Source organism: Ooceraea biroi, chromosome 3 (genome assembly GCF_003672135.1).
Source record: "Ooceraea biroi isolate clonal line C1 chromosome 3, Obir_v5.4, whole genome shotgun sequence".
NCBI classification, from domain to species: Eukaryota; Metazoa; Arthropoda; class Insecta; order Hymenoptera; family Formicidae; genus Ooceraea; species Ooceraea biroi.
This window is the reverse complement of record NC_039508.1, coordinates 13,958,953-13,973,685: the sequence shown is the minus strand read 5'-3', so window position 1 is coordinate 13,973,685 and position 14,733 is coordinate 13,958,953. Positions and strand designations below refer to the sequence as shown.

At 36.8% G+C, this 14,733-nt stretch overlaps 1 protein-coding gene and 1 long non-coding RNA gene across 5 annotated transcripts in view; one reads left to right on the top strand and one right to left on the bottom strand.

Annotated features, from left to right (window-relative positions):
• Positions 1–209: 209 nt before the first annotated feature.
• The window catches only part of LOC105278695 (filamin-A), a 42,771-nt gene continuing 28,247 nt past the window's right edge, over positions 210–14,733 (top strand). For 2 of the 4 annotated variants that reach the window (XM_026968711.1, XM_011337954.3), the window contains exons 1-8: positions 210–345; positions 977–1,388; positions 11,575–11,918; positions 12,159–12,286; positions 12,616–12,630; positions 13,262–13,400; positions 13,998–14,282; positions 14,364–14,680. In XM_026968711.1, the coding sequence (XP_026824512.1) occupies positions 1,046–1,388; positions 11,575–11,918; positions 12,159–12,286; positions 12,616–12,630; positions 13,262–13,400; positions 13,998–14,282; positions 14,364–14,680 (1,571 nt within the window). In that variant the 5' untranslated portion in view covers positions 210–345; positions 977–1,045. The remainder of the gene's footprint in view (positions 346–976; positions 1,389–11,574; positions 11,919–12,158; positions 12,287–12,615; positions 12,631–13,261; positions 13,401–13,997; positions 14,283–14,363; positions 14,681–14,733) is intronic. The other 2 variants (XM_026968712.1, XM_026968710.1) reach the window with 1 other exon arrangement.
• Positions 11,860–13,331, bottom strand: LOC109610927. The gene is made up of 3 exons (XR_002193235.1): positions 13,244–13,331; positions 12,219–12,297; positions 11,860–11,947 (listed from the first exon to the last, which is right to left on the bottom strand). It is a non-coding gene; the product is annotated as an uncharacterized LOC109610927 (long non-coding RNA).

Sequence of the window (14,733 nt, the reverse complement as noted above, 5' to 3'; positions counted from 1 at the left end):
CATCGTACACAAGATCGCCTTTTGATCGAACCGTATCTTATTTTTTCGATCGCCGGCAATCATTTAATCGCGACATTTCGCGGTGCAGGTGAATCGTCGCTGCGAATCAGGACGAGTAACCCGAAAAGGCGCTTCAAGGAGACGAGATATCGCTCGCAAGGAAAGCCTCTTGACTAAACGCATCCCTAGTGATCCGAAGTGCAACCTCCGCTGTGAACAAACTCCGTGATCCGTCAGCAGACCGCGCAGAAACGGAGTTGCTCCAGCTGATCGTGTCAGCATCCAGTACCACGCGCGCGCACACTCACACGTGCGCGTCCAACTCGCCGGCACTCATACGTGCAGGTAGATTCACCGATACCTACCTCCTCTCCGATAATTGCACAGGTGTGCGTGCTCGCGTGCTAGTGATGGACACGAGGCTCTTCCGAGTAATATTGACGCCTGTTGCTAAAGTGTTTGCTAAATCAGAATTTGGAATAGCATAAATGGGATAAGAAAAGAATAATAATAATAAATTATAACTTTTATGTGAAGTAGGTAATATCATAGGGTAAACATTACATAAATTTTCGTTACTTTTATGTAAATTTTAGCTGCATTGCGAAACATTTTATTTCAATTTTGAGAAACATCAGACTCGTATTATTATACATTCACAATATAATATATATAACAAGTATATTCAAAATAAACCCCATTCAAGCATCCACGGAATCGGAATAAATTCAATGATCCAAATCAAACTTGCGTGTAGACCTTGAGATCAGCTGATACATCAACAAACAAGCCAGTCATAAACTTTACGCACACGGCAGCAGCAGGCGTCGTTACTTCTTGGAGCGAAGGTACCCGTAAAATCCCAAATCATCTCAACTTCAGTTCGTGCCCATCGCTGCTCCCCGAAACACCAACACGGACGCGCGTCATCCCCGTCATTGATAGTGGTCTCCACCACCAACACTGTGACCCACAGGCACCAACACAGGGGCGCTTACCCCACCATCCTCGTTCGTGAGAGCGTAGCAGCGGACCGGCCGATAAAATGAATGAGAATGATAAGTCAGTTAAGTGCGAGAACTCCGCCGAGGAGGAGGAGGACGAGATGTACGAGCGCGAGCTGGCCGAAGACGCGCAGTGGAAGAGGATCCAGCAGAACACCTTCACGAGATGGGCGAACGAACGACTGAAGGCGGTGAACAGGCACATTGGCGACCTGGAATGCGACCTGTCCGATGGTCTCCGACTGGTGAGCCTGATCGAGGTGCTCGCGCAAAAGCGGCTGCCGAAACACAACCAGCGGCCCACATTCCGCTCTCAAAAATTGGAGAACGTGTCGGTCGCTCTTAAGTTCCTGGAGGACGAGGGCATCAGGATCGTCAATATCGGTGAGTAATCCCATGTGCGTCCTGAATCACGCAGCGCGAAAATAGATTCGTCCTCGTAGCTTCCGGAATGTTTAAACAAAAATAAAGTTTTTTCTTCTTTTAAAATCGTTGTGGAGTTTGGTCTGGTACCGGTAATGCGTCTTCTAATCCGAAGATTGATCGTTCTAAGAAACGATGATGTGCCTCATAATTATTTCGTAAAATCGTAATGATTATTTGTGCTTGGATAAAATAATCAGAAAGTACTTAAATTTAGATAGTAAAGTACTTAAATTTAGATACTGCTATAAAAAGACATAAGATAAAAACGGTTGTTGCTAATGGAAATGTTATTTTGAATTTGATGTGTGAAACATTGTGACAGATTGATAATGCTTCGTAGAAGCATTTCATCTTTGTTAAGAGTAAAACACGGCAATCTTAAGAAAAGATAGTTTTCATTCCTGATAAACTTTGATAAAAATTTATATTCAATACTCAAACGATCCATTTTCTATTCATAATTATTCTTTACATTTCCATTTGTAAATTTCTTGATGTACAGCACCACCACGTGGTGGTCACCATTGCGACGAAAGAGAGAGAAAAAGAGAAAGACCAGTTTGGTTTTATCAATGGATGTATATATAGGGTAGATTTTATATAGATTGAATTTTTATGTTAATACATAGATGTTGTACTTTGAATAAATCCGTAGATTTTTTCATGAAAATTTGAGAATATTAAAAGCGAATTTATTAAATTAATTAATATCAAATCAGATTTGGATCAGATAAAATTAAGATTTAAATGTCACATGTGTATGTTAATACATATCAAGTGATATATTCATGATGTAAATATAGAATAATACTTTTTCATCTATTTTCCATATTAGAATATACACTCTACATTACAGCGTTAAAACATAAAATTGCGACATTTTTCGTAAGAAATACCGTATCAGATAGCTACTTAACGTTAATGATATTTATAATTATGTCTTTTCGTATATGTCATTAATGTCATTATTATAATAATGATAACTTATTAACAACGTGGACCGTCAACTGATTTACATTATCGATTTATTTTAATATAATATCGCACTTTATTTAGATAAAAGCAACGGATGGATATCAAAGTGAACATAATTATTTACCGTAATAAAAAAAAGCTGATGAGGTTAGTAGTGGAAAAGTTGAGAAATTAAGTAAAGGCCAGAGAATGTAAAGGCCATGTTTAAAATTAAAATGTTGATTCTAGGAGAAAGTAAATTTTACACGTGGTACATTATGTATGATTTTTGAGAAAGCGTTTTCACAGAGCGTTTCCATGTCTTCGACTAAAGTTCTCGCAATGTAATGAAGCTTTTGAAAGCGCTACGCTATTTTTAGGATATTTTATTCGTTATAACACTTTTTCATCGCGTTAAATACAGAATATAAATTTAATCTTCATTTACCTGAGAGAGTTTACATTAATATAATAATTTCTATACAAAAGTTTTTTGTAATATTAGCCTTAAGTATGCGCTTCTTTGCAGAATAAAAAAAATATGTCTAAATGCCGAGCAAAAGGTGATTAATTGGTAAAATTTGAGAACCTGCGTCAGCGAATAATTAATCGCGCGCGTTTCGCTCACGCGTAGATCAATGTAGATCTGACTGATAACACGTAAGGACAAAACTTGCGGTATCGTTTCAATAACATCTGATCAACGTTCGATCGCGATTATGAGAATGAAAAAGAATCTATATTTGAATGTGTAATTATTGGCTCTTTTATATCGTGATAAAAGGCTTTATCAGATTTCAAGTTTACGTAAACAGAGATTCGGTGATTGTCTCCGAAAAAAGATGACACTTAAGAAATGTGAAGTTCAGACGGCTGTAGATGGTTAAATCGTATGTAACTTATTTTTTATTATTGAGTGAAATTCATAGAACGTCCATGGTTGATGTAATGACGTATGGAATATTTTCGCGTACTCCTGCTTCCGGATTCGGGATCAACTTCTTTTGAGCGCGGATGCATCGAGCGTCGAAATAAAAGCGATTGTAGAGCACAGCTAGAGGGTTGTGGATCGATGACGCTCGCCCGGGCTACCCGGGAAACCAGAGGGTAGTGATGGGATAATGCTGTTCACGTGTTTTTCACGGGTGAACAAACTGACATTACGTCAGTCTATCTTATCCTATCTTATTAAGTTTAATTAAAAATCTCGTTAGTATGTCGTAATTTTTAAATTAAATATATTGACAAATTGGAAATAGAGTTTGATTAAGCTTTCATTGAAAAGAAATTGTGAAAATGAAAAAGATATATAAATATCAGGAAATGTAACGAATACATTTATACAAAATATATATTTATATGCAAAACGTAATATAGCATATAATATATTGAAACATTATATATTTTCCTTTTTATCACATATTTAATTTAATTTTAGTAGATTGATCATTGTTATTTTTGAGTTAATCGATTTTACATAAAAATTTATACTATTTGATTTTTTTTTAATGACAGAAGTGACAAAAATTTCAGACAAGAACTGTATGGTTCTTTGAGTCTGCGCTATCAGTCAGACCACGTGCACGTCTGTAACCACTTGTTGGCAAAAGAAAGAGGAAGCTAAAATGCTGTTGATTGATAATCTATTGCATGAAAAGCCGCATTTGTAACATTTAAGTGAAACATCAGTACTTTAAAATAAGTGAATCGTTTCTTTGAGAAACGACAATGCCATGTACTTTCGGGAGCTTATGTCATTGAAAGATTGATGATCACTTACTCGACGACATTATTCAATTTGTCGCATCCTTGAGCAAGAAGCTGGACTGGTAGTGACGTAATTAGATATATCACCGATGATGTCATTACGTTCTCTAACCTGCAGTTGTCATATCGCAAATGCAAGACGTGCTGATGATCGCAAATGCACAGCCACGTCTCGTGAAGAAAAATTAGAAGAAACAATCTTCTCCACAGATACGGAAAACATGTTAATCTGTTAAGTTGACAATTTATTAACTTTTAGTTTTATACAGCAAGCGATATAATTATTTATGCCATAAATAATTGAAAAATAAGCAAAACTTTAAAAACCAATTTTAGAAATATGTCCCTTTGGAGATCTCAATATTATTTCATAAATTTCACCAAGCTATGGGGTAAAAGTGGAAATTGAATAATTAATTGTATAATTTATATAATTATTTAACTTATTTATTTTTATTTTAATATTCTATTCGTTTCTTCCCATTTGGCATCAATGCAAACCAAATATTCAGCATACGCATTGCGAATCGAGTGCTTCCTCGCTCGCAAGTCCTCGAGGACTGTGGTAAAAAATCGTCGGTCAAAAGACTAATGTGCCTGATGTTCGGCCAATGCAATCTCGACCGGGATGTAACCGCAGGATTGTGGCATTAAAAAGTTGCTCGGTTATCGAATATCAGCGGAAGCCACATTCAAGCTATTACGCGAGAGGAGGCACCATGAAACCTCTCGGGACGTGGTCCCATGAAGTCCACCAAGGAGCAAAAGAAGAAAAGTGGGCGGACCCATGTAGATCGGGTGAAGGTCAAGCTTGCCTTGGTATCACGGACGTCTTTCTTCGCGTTCATTACGTGAGTGACTCTCGCGATATTCTCTCGGTTCCCTCCAACCGAACACATCGTATTTGACATCGAGCGGATATGATCTCTCGACATTTCTTTAATCCTGTTTTTTGCGAAATATCAAGAGCGCGGTGATATAATTAAAATTAATATTTTAATGACTTTCATGTAAAGGGTCGCAGTAAACGTTCATGTATATATATAAAAGGTTTTCTAAAAAATTCTTATGAAGAGGAAAATGTAACGGTATTTTATATTATAATTTAATAATAATTTAATAATGGTATAATAATGGTATAATAATAGTATAAAAAGTAATACGAGGATTGATAAGCCGATAATGAATTCAATATTTAATTACAGCTTTATTCGTAAATGTATTATTCTATTACATGATGAAGAATTACAATATTAAAACTTTTTAAAATTCCAGATGAGGAGTTTTCTCTCATATGTACAATTAAAAATTAAATAATTGTATTAAATGCATATTCAAGGCAGTTGTAAAATATTTTCTACATATGTGTATGTGTCTTTCCTTTTTAATGAATAGTGTGTTAAGAACGTAATATTCTGTTGAAATTACTTCCGATATGATATAATTTGATGTAAGGTCATAAGTATGGAGAAATCACGATACTAATAATAATAGTATTTCCGCGCACGATTTGCAGCGCGTGTATTGAGAGCGATTACTTTCACTTTCAAACGCAACCTTGACATTAAACGACTATGTTCTCTCACATGGAACCACGCGAGGCTGTATCTCCACACACGTGAAATCGGATTTTCGACGACTGCCGAAATGTATTTACCTATCACATTTTCACGAGCTCGTGAAAAATATCTTGCGCGTATCATGAGTAAATATCCCGAGCAAAGATATGACAGAATTCTTCACCGGTTTTCTGAGATGAAATCTCAATGTTATATTCTTTCTTTGAATCTTTTTTCGCAAACATTTTATATGTTTCTTGAAAATATATAATATAAAATATAACATAAGAGTATATTGCAACGTTCTAATAGAGTATTAAAAATATTATATTGTAGGCGCAAAATACGTGAACGTAAATTTTGTAATTAGTGTAAAAAAAACATCACTTCAAGCGAGGAGAAATTATTACTTAATACAAAATTAAAAATAAATAAATAATCAGAATAAAATTAAAAAAAATAATTAAATCGTTCGAGAAATGCAGGTTTGTTGCTACACGTCGATCGTACCTTGACGATCGAAAGTTCTCATTGGTGGAGGTTCAACCTGGGATTCTCTCTGGTCAGTGAGGTAATCTCTTGACGATCAATGACGTCACCGTCTAAACTCGCCACGGGATACGTGTTGTTGAAAACGTCACACACGAGCACAAGTGTATTATGCACGATACTTGTCCGAGCTGTTTTAATTGCATATTAGAATAACGGATGACTCAGCGGCTCGTGAACTCGCCTCCTGAGCTATTTATTATATTACACATACCTTTAACATTAAACAAAAATCGATGTTATAATTGTTCGCTTAATTATTAAATTAATCATTAATGAAATTAGCTTCAGTCACCTGTTCAGTATGAAATAATTACCTATTATTGTAAAGAGAAATGAATTAAACTTTTTATGAATGGAAGAAGTATATTTAAGTATATTTAATATACTTCTAAAGGAAACTGCATTATATTAAATTGAAGAATGTATACTGATCAATAATTGCCCAGAAATGTTTTATTTCTGACACTTTGTGAAAAGAAGTTATTAATAAGCAGTTATAAAATTATCCCACTTCTGAACAAGTTTTTTACTTTCTATTGGAAACTTCACGTATTTGTTCCGTAATATTCTTCCGCAGAAATTTTGTTTGAAAATGGCAAAGTAGGAAAGTTTGCGCCCTTTCTCCTGATTCGTTCTTCTCTTCATTCTTCACTTCTAGTTCAAGCGTCGTCGGAAACGGTGCTTGCAGAGATCCGTTTGGAAGCCTCGTTTTACACAACAAAGATTCTCGGTCCGAGAATAGATCACTCCGACTACTGTCGGTTAGATGAAAGAGTAATAAAGAAGCTTGCTTCTCGATCTGCGAATTTTAATAGTTTCTTTTTTCTGAAGAGCAATCCTCGGTTTCTCGGAACCTAAAACTGTTCGATTCCTATTGGAAGATTCCAGGATGCTATATATTTATGATGGAGACTAGACTATATGTTACATCATCGAATTCGGCTTTGGGACCCGTCATTAATCACGATATTCAAATAGTCACCTCGTTAATGTGACAATGACATAAATTTTTCATCGTCCCTTTACGAATGATCAAATATTATATCTCCAGAGTAACTGTTTATATTTATTTGTTGTATTTTTAAATCACATTTTATTAATATTTATATATATATATATATATATATATATATATATATATACAGGGTGAGGCACCTAAAACAGGCCACCTGAATATCTCGGCTGTTATTGGTGATAGAAAAAAATGTGTCAGACCAAACTTGCATGGTTTCGAGGGACACATAATTTGTTCTAAATAATTGTTTATTAAGGGGACGCGTAGAGGTCATATGAAGGTTAACTTCGTTTTTTTAAATGGTATGATATGTTTTTTTACGTACCATCTAGTAGAGCGTTTGAAGATGCGCACATTGATCTACGGGTCAAAATCATTCAAGGTCACTGAAGGCTAAAATTTCTAAGTGCTAGAACTTTTTCATTTCTGAATTTACGGTATTTTAAATAACAGAGAACTCTAGGCAATAAAAAAATATAGATATCAACAACTCAGAACTTCTCGGAAAAGAAAAAATTTCTAACGGCTAGAACTTTTTCATTTCTGAATTTACGGTATTTTCAATAGCAGAGAACTCTAGGCAATATAAAAAATAATGATAACAACAACTCAGAACTTCGCGGAAAAAGAAAAAATTTCTAACGGCTAGAACTTTTTCATTTCTGAGTTTACAGTATTTTTAATAGCAGAGAACTCTAGGCAATATAAAGTAAATTATTTTCCCTTGCAGTTGGCCTTTAGTGACCTTGAATGATTTTGACCCGTAGATCAATGTGCGCATCTTCAAACGCTCTACTAGATGGTACGTAAAAAAACATATACCATTTAAAAAACGAAGTCGACCTTCATATGACCTCTACGCGTCCACCTAATAAAAAACTATTTAGCACAAATTATGTGTCCCTCGAAACCATGCAAGTTTGGTCTGACACATTTTTTTCTATCACTAATAACAGCCGAGATATTCAGGTGGCCTGTTTTAGGTGCCTCACCCTGTATATACATATATATACATACATACATATATATATATATATATATATATATATATATATATGTTATTTAGATAGTTTTAATATTTAAAAATATTAAAATTTTTTTAAATATTTTAAAAGATACTTAGATATGTTATTTAGATATTTTTAATATTTTAAAATAACCCATTAGCCGATTCTGATCCTTTGATATTTCATAATTAATTAATACATAAATTTATACATGAAGATGTATATACGTGTATATATTATGTATACATGTACATATAAGGAAAGTATACACATAATTCGGGAGATATAAAATTGTTACATCGTATATAATTTTTATATTTTGTTACTTAAGCATAAATAAATATCCGATTGATGATATCACTCCTTTAATCCAGCTGTGCTTTTCCTTAATGAAGATTTACTTGTTGCGTTTATTTGAACATATGGGTGTCAGTAACATTGAAATTCGTTGCGTTGAGTCATTGAGGTCGAATACTGATCTCACTGTCGGCATTCTCAAAAATAGTATCACTGTATAACTTTTACATGTAATATCATTAATACGTTTTTTATTATTTTTAAGTCTCTTGCGTCATATAATTATTAATATCGTTATTTTATTATTATCAAGATTATAGATTTTTATAAAAAGATTCTTTTTAAAACGGTTTAATAATATTTTATAAAGGACAATACATAAAGCTGAGTTTATTTTTTACTGGATCATGCTTGCAAGTAATTGGCGCGAGAGATCCTATCTCACTGTGAGAATTATGCTTTATGAAGATCTATCGCATTGGAAGCAAACATGTCCATTACCTAGTATCACGAGGAATGCAATTGGTTTCTCCGACATTATTGCTCATTAAGATGCGTCGACAGTAAGCGAATTAGTGTACGCGAGTGGAAAAGTTAGCGTGATTTGTTCTAACTAGATTCTCCTACATTACTCGATCCGTATTAATGAAAATCCTATTACATATCTTTTTCAGGATTTATATTCATTATATTTCGATATAATAATTAAAAGCTGTGTATGAAATAAAACTGCAATTGCTGCTTGCAAAATTTACATCCAACATTCAATGAAAAATGTTTTTAATTAATTTTTGAACTAAATATTGCGTAATCATTCCATAAATTAAGAAATTTAAATTAGTTTTTTAATTAAGATTTGGTTTTACTAAATATACTAGCAGATAATAAAAAGTAACGTAGCAGAAATAATATAAATTTTCAGATTATCTTTGCTTATTGTTGTATGTAAATTACATAATACGTTGATTTATACGTGTCTCCATGCGCGAGACTTTCTCTGCCGTTTGTCCATGCACTTGCGAATGCACTCCTGCATTGCGGTCAAGTGAATTCCGTCTCGAAGGAGAAGCTCGACAATGGGTATTCATTTCGAGTATTCAAACAAAAGGGAAGCATCTTACGTTTCTCAGACGTTTCTCCCTTCGTATTACCTACGTCGTCGCGCGGATGATGTTACAAGGCACGAAAGCACATACAGAGAGAAAGGTATTGTGTCAATGTTTCTTTATACAGGTACAAACATACGCGAAAATTAATATCACATCAAAATTTATGGACAATTAAATTTTCAAGACCCAAGACGAGCACAAGATGTTAAGCTAATGTTATTCTTTTTTCTAGACAAAATTGTAGAGACCAATATCTCAGTTTAGATATAGAAATCTTCATTCGAATTGCACATCGAAGCCATAGCGTTACGTAGGTGGAAGATGGCTCGACGAACGCTCGAGAATCTCGGTAATGCGACGTCATGGGGGTGAGTTATCTGGCGCTTAGCCGGTTCACGTGTCACGGCTTTAACTACGTTTCTGCTGACATCACTTAGTTAGCTCTCGGTAATTGCTGAAAATAGTCCGGATGAATCGTCACCGGTGGCGGCGATTCCTCGTCACGCGAGCAACACCGACGAGACAATGTCGAATGTCGACTGATGGCCAGGAATAGCCGCGGCGACTCAGATCCGACTAAATTCGCACGCCCGAGTGCATCCTCGGCGTTATTCTTGAGAGATCGAGAGACAATCACGAGTTTTTTTTATCCTTGCGGAGGATACGCCAGGAGGCGCCGAGATCCCCGCACGATCTTGATAAAATGTGGTCTCTTGTTTTCTTACGCGCTTGGATTATTAAAATATTATATCAAAACTGCCCGCGCGCGATGTCGTAATGTCTTTTTTTGTTATAACTATCTTGATTAATCCTGAGATGTCTATCATGCTAATGATGAAAATGATAAACTGAAGCCTTCCGCTGCTTGTATCTCGCATTGATATAAGAAGACAGGTACTTGTTATGCAAATGCTTCCGTTGTGCAAGGCTGTATACTTCTGCATATCTGTTTACGTGTTGGTCAGTTGAAGTGAAGTCGAGTATCGGGGCTTAAGATTAATAAGAGAGATCTCTAAACGTATATCAAAGAGAGAGTTGTCCATTAGGAATTGATTATTATTTTACTCATTTTATTTCCGTGTTTTCAAATTTAGATGATTTTAAGTCGTCATCAGTTCAGTTTGAATACTTTATTTGCATAAATATAACTTTGCCATAGAAGAATAATTAATTCACAGAATTCAAAGATTCTGCGGATATTTACTACGATCGTCTGGCGATCGCTCAACACGTGAATCACTGTGTCGAGGATATCTATTAGCACTTTCGTTGCGCAAATGCACGTCGCGGTTTTCGTTAGCATCGCTTCGAAGCGTGCATTGTGAAAGAATGCATCAGCTTGAGTCCATAAACGAACCACGGAAAGATATTTCTCTAATAACGCCCACTCTTCTTCTTGCTCACGTCGGATAACTGAACGATGATCGATCTACGGATGAATAATCCGGCTTTACGCAACAGGAAGGAAAACTTTATGGAATTTCTTCGGAAAAAAGGAAATTACTCACTCATCGATAATAATAAGCATCGATGCACTCATACTTTTCTACAATTGAAATGATATGATTAAAGTAAGGAATTTTGCACAAACTTGATACCGCAATATTAAACTAAGTTATAGTGATTTCTACAAAGATAAAAATTATAATGCTACAACTTATAATTTGACGCAAATCTATTTCTTTTTTTTTGCATTACCAATGGAAAACAATCTCTTGTTAATATCTGGCATTGCTGAATGTAAGCGAACGTAGGAAAGCTTCGTAAACACGACGCTTTTGAATTGCAGCCAAAGTTTCGACATTATCTATCCGGCAATAGCAGCGTATTACAATTTAAGGCGGCTTTGCTCGCGGAAGATTTAATCCTTGTTTTGTTCCACAGACTCTTCGGACATCGTCGATTGCAAGTTGAAGTTGATCCTCGGCCTGATATGGACCCTAATCCTGCACTACTCGATCTCCATGCCCATGTGGGAGGGCGACGATGGGGAGGACAAAGGCGCCACTCCGAAGCAAAGACTGATGCACTGGATCCAGTCGAAAGTCCCGGATCTACCGATCACGAACTTCACCTCCGATTGGAACGACGGACGTGCGGTGGGTGCACTCGTTGACGCGGTCGCACCAGGTCTCTGCCCGGACTGGCAGGATTGGAACCCGAAGGATGCGATCCAGAATGCATCCGAGGCGATGGGCCTCGCCGATGATTGGCTCAATATTCCTCAGGTTCGTTGCAGTGATAATTTACCGCAATTCTATTTGCGATGAGACAATTTAGATCTTACTTGCAAATTTATTATAATTTTATATTATTACTATATAGATATTATAAGTATATAAATATTATATAAAATATGTATAAAGTTTTTTAGAAAGTTATACATGCAATATAATAGAGCATTCATAAGATAATTGTTTGCTCTTTGGTTAAGGAGTGCCTTGTTAATTGCATCGTTCTCGTTGCAGCTCATTAAACCCGAGGAGATGGTGAACCCAAACATCGACGAAATGTCAATGATGACATACCTGTCGCAGTACCCCAACGCGAAATTAAAGCCAGGTGCACCTCTACGTCCCCGCACAAATCCAAACAAGTAAGCATGATCTGCAAATTAATTGTACACTATAAAGCACTGTCACGGGAACTCCTTTCATGTGTTCTATCCGAGAGTTCTATCTCGAAAGCACTTTCTTGAACGACGCGAAGAATTTTTCTTCCGGCCATCAATTCAAACTAATTTGAAAATAAAAATTATCGAACGTAATGTAAAAACTGTTAAACAAATTAGTTATAATTTTATTATAAATTTTTATCACATGTGCTCAAGCAACCCGATGATGATTAAAGTATAAGAGACAAATCGCGCGTGTAGATATGACGACTGTAATTAATTAATGAATTTATTTCATTTCTTGGTCGCAGCATCCCGCCGCCGCGGTAAGTCGCGCAATAATCATGGTATTTTAACGTATAATGGTTTTTGCGCAATTAATGTTGTCCGTCGTCGCCTTGACACATTTGAAATTTCCCTCTTAACCGAATTATCACCCAGCCATCCCAATTGCTCCTTTGTATAAACAAATATTGTACATAAAAATGCCTGATAGGATGAGTAAGCTGAGTAGTGCGCGGCTGACAAAATTACAATTTGCCGATTTGCTGAAGACAAATCGAGCGAAAGTGTTTGATTGTAGTTAGCACTGACAATCGCATTCTAGGTTTTCCGAGTTTTGCGGATAAATAATTCTTGTTTTCTCGGAGCCTCTCGTAATTAATTATTAATTATTCTCTTTCTCTTTGTACATACATACATGTACATGGAGATTTGACGAAAAGCTGAATTAAACTAACTGAATAGTGAGTGGCCGCAAGTTTTACAGGAATTCGCGCGCTTGCCCATTCGTTTCGAGCGAGACGAATGACGTGAGACGCTCGTTTATCGTGGCACAAAGCAACGCTTGTAACCGTCTGGCAAATTAATTTATCTAACGTATTGACGTAACAACGTTGCGGCCGCTGGCTGATAGTTTACGAGTTGTGCTTTTCTTACGGCTGTTTTTTCGCGCAGAGTGCGCGCTTATGGTCCCGGTATAGAGCCAACTGGTCCAATAGTCGGTGCACCGGCCAACTTTACCGTGGAAACCTTCTCCGCTGGCAAGGGCAATGTTGACGTCACCGTCGATGATCCTAAAGGGAATAAGCTACCGGTAAGAATCAAATCTTTGTCTATTGAAAACGTCCGACTGCACGGAACGTAAAGATCTTCTCTCGGATAGATAAATTTGAATGCACTCTTTTAAAGCGTTAATCAGAATGTACATACAAGCTTACACGAAAGTTTAGTTACAATAAATTCTTTCTTCGAATTATTAAACTCACGCAGATTTATTTAATTAAGATATATTAAAAATTATGAACAGATATAATATTTAGTTAAAGTATACTATTTTTAAGAAGAAGAACAGACTACTAAATTGAATATTAAAAATTGGAATGAGTTTACTAAATTTGCTCCGAATGGTGCAACCTGTACGTGCCGTTTTAATACTAAAGTAGTGCGTGCTAACGGCGCCTATTGTCGGCCACGAGGCGGAAGTCGAGAGATGCTTATCGCAATCGAAATAATTACGCCACAGGACGTGGACACGTGTGATGTAATGGCTATTTGTGTATCGTGTGTACGTACGATTACGCATTAGCTTAATAGTACGTACATAAATATCCGCGCGTAGTATGATATGCATAAATAAGTTATCTGCTATTTCTTCATATGTAATCCTGATATTCTCTCTCTCGTTCTTAAGGTCGATATCAGATTTAACAAGGACAGGAACCTGACGTACTCAGTGTCGTATACTCCAAAGACTGAGGGTCCGCACAAGGTAAAAGTGCTCTTCGCTGGCCGAGGGATCCCAAAGAGTCCGTATACTGTTAATGTCGAAGGGCACGCTGGCGATCCCAATAAAGTCACAGCGAGCGGACCAGGTCTGCAACCGGAAGGCGTCGTGGTGAACAGACCTACGTTCTTCGACATCTTCACGAAGGATGCCGGCCGTGGTGTGCCCGAAGTCATCATCTTGGATCCGCAGGTATTAATTTTGATACCACATTATGCGTTATTAATGAATTGCACGTAAAAAGTACTCATTAAAGATTTTTAATTATTGCAGGGTAGCAAAACCGCGGTGCCGGTGAAGCTGCGCCAGACCTCGCCGGACGTGTGGAGATGCGAGTACGTGTCGCCAGTGACGGGTCTGCATTCCGTCAACATTTTCTTCGCCGGCAAGCCCATACCCGGAAGCCCCATTGGTGTAAACATCGCGCCGGTTTCCGACGCGAAAAAATGTAGAGCGTACGGACGGGGATTGCTGCCTACCGGTGTCCGCGTCCAGGATGTCGCCGACTTCGTCGTTGTCACTAAGGATGCCGGTGAAGGCGTGCCGGAAATCCGCGTGATCGCTCCGGGAGGCGTCAATCGGCCGGTGCAGTAAGTTCTCATTGCTCAGACTCCACAAACTTTTGCCAGATCATTTTCTCAGA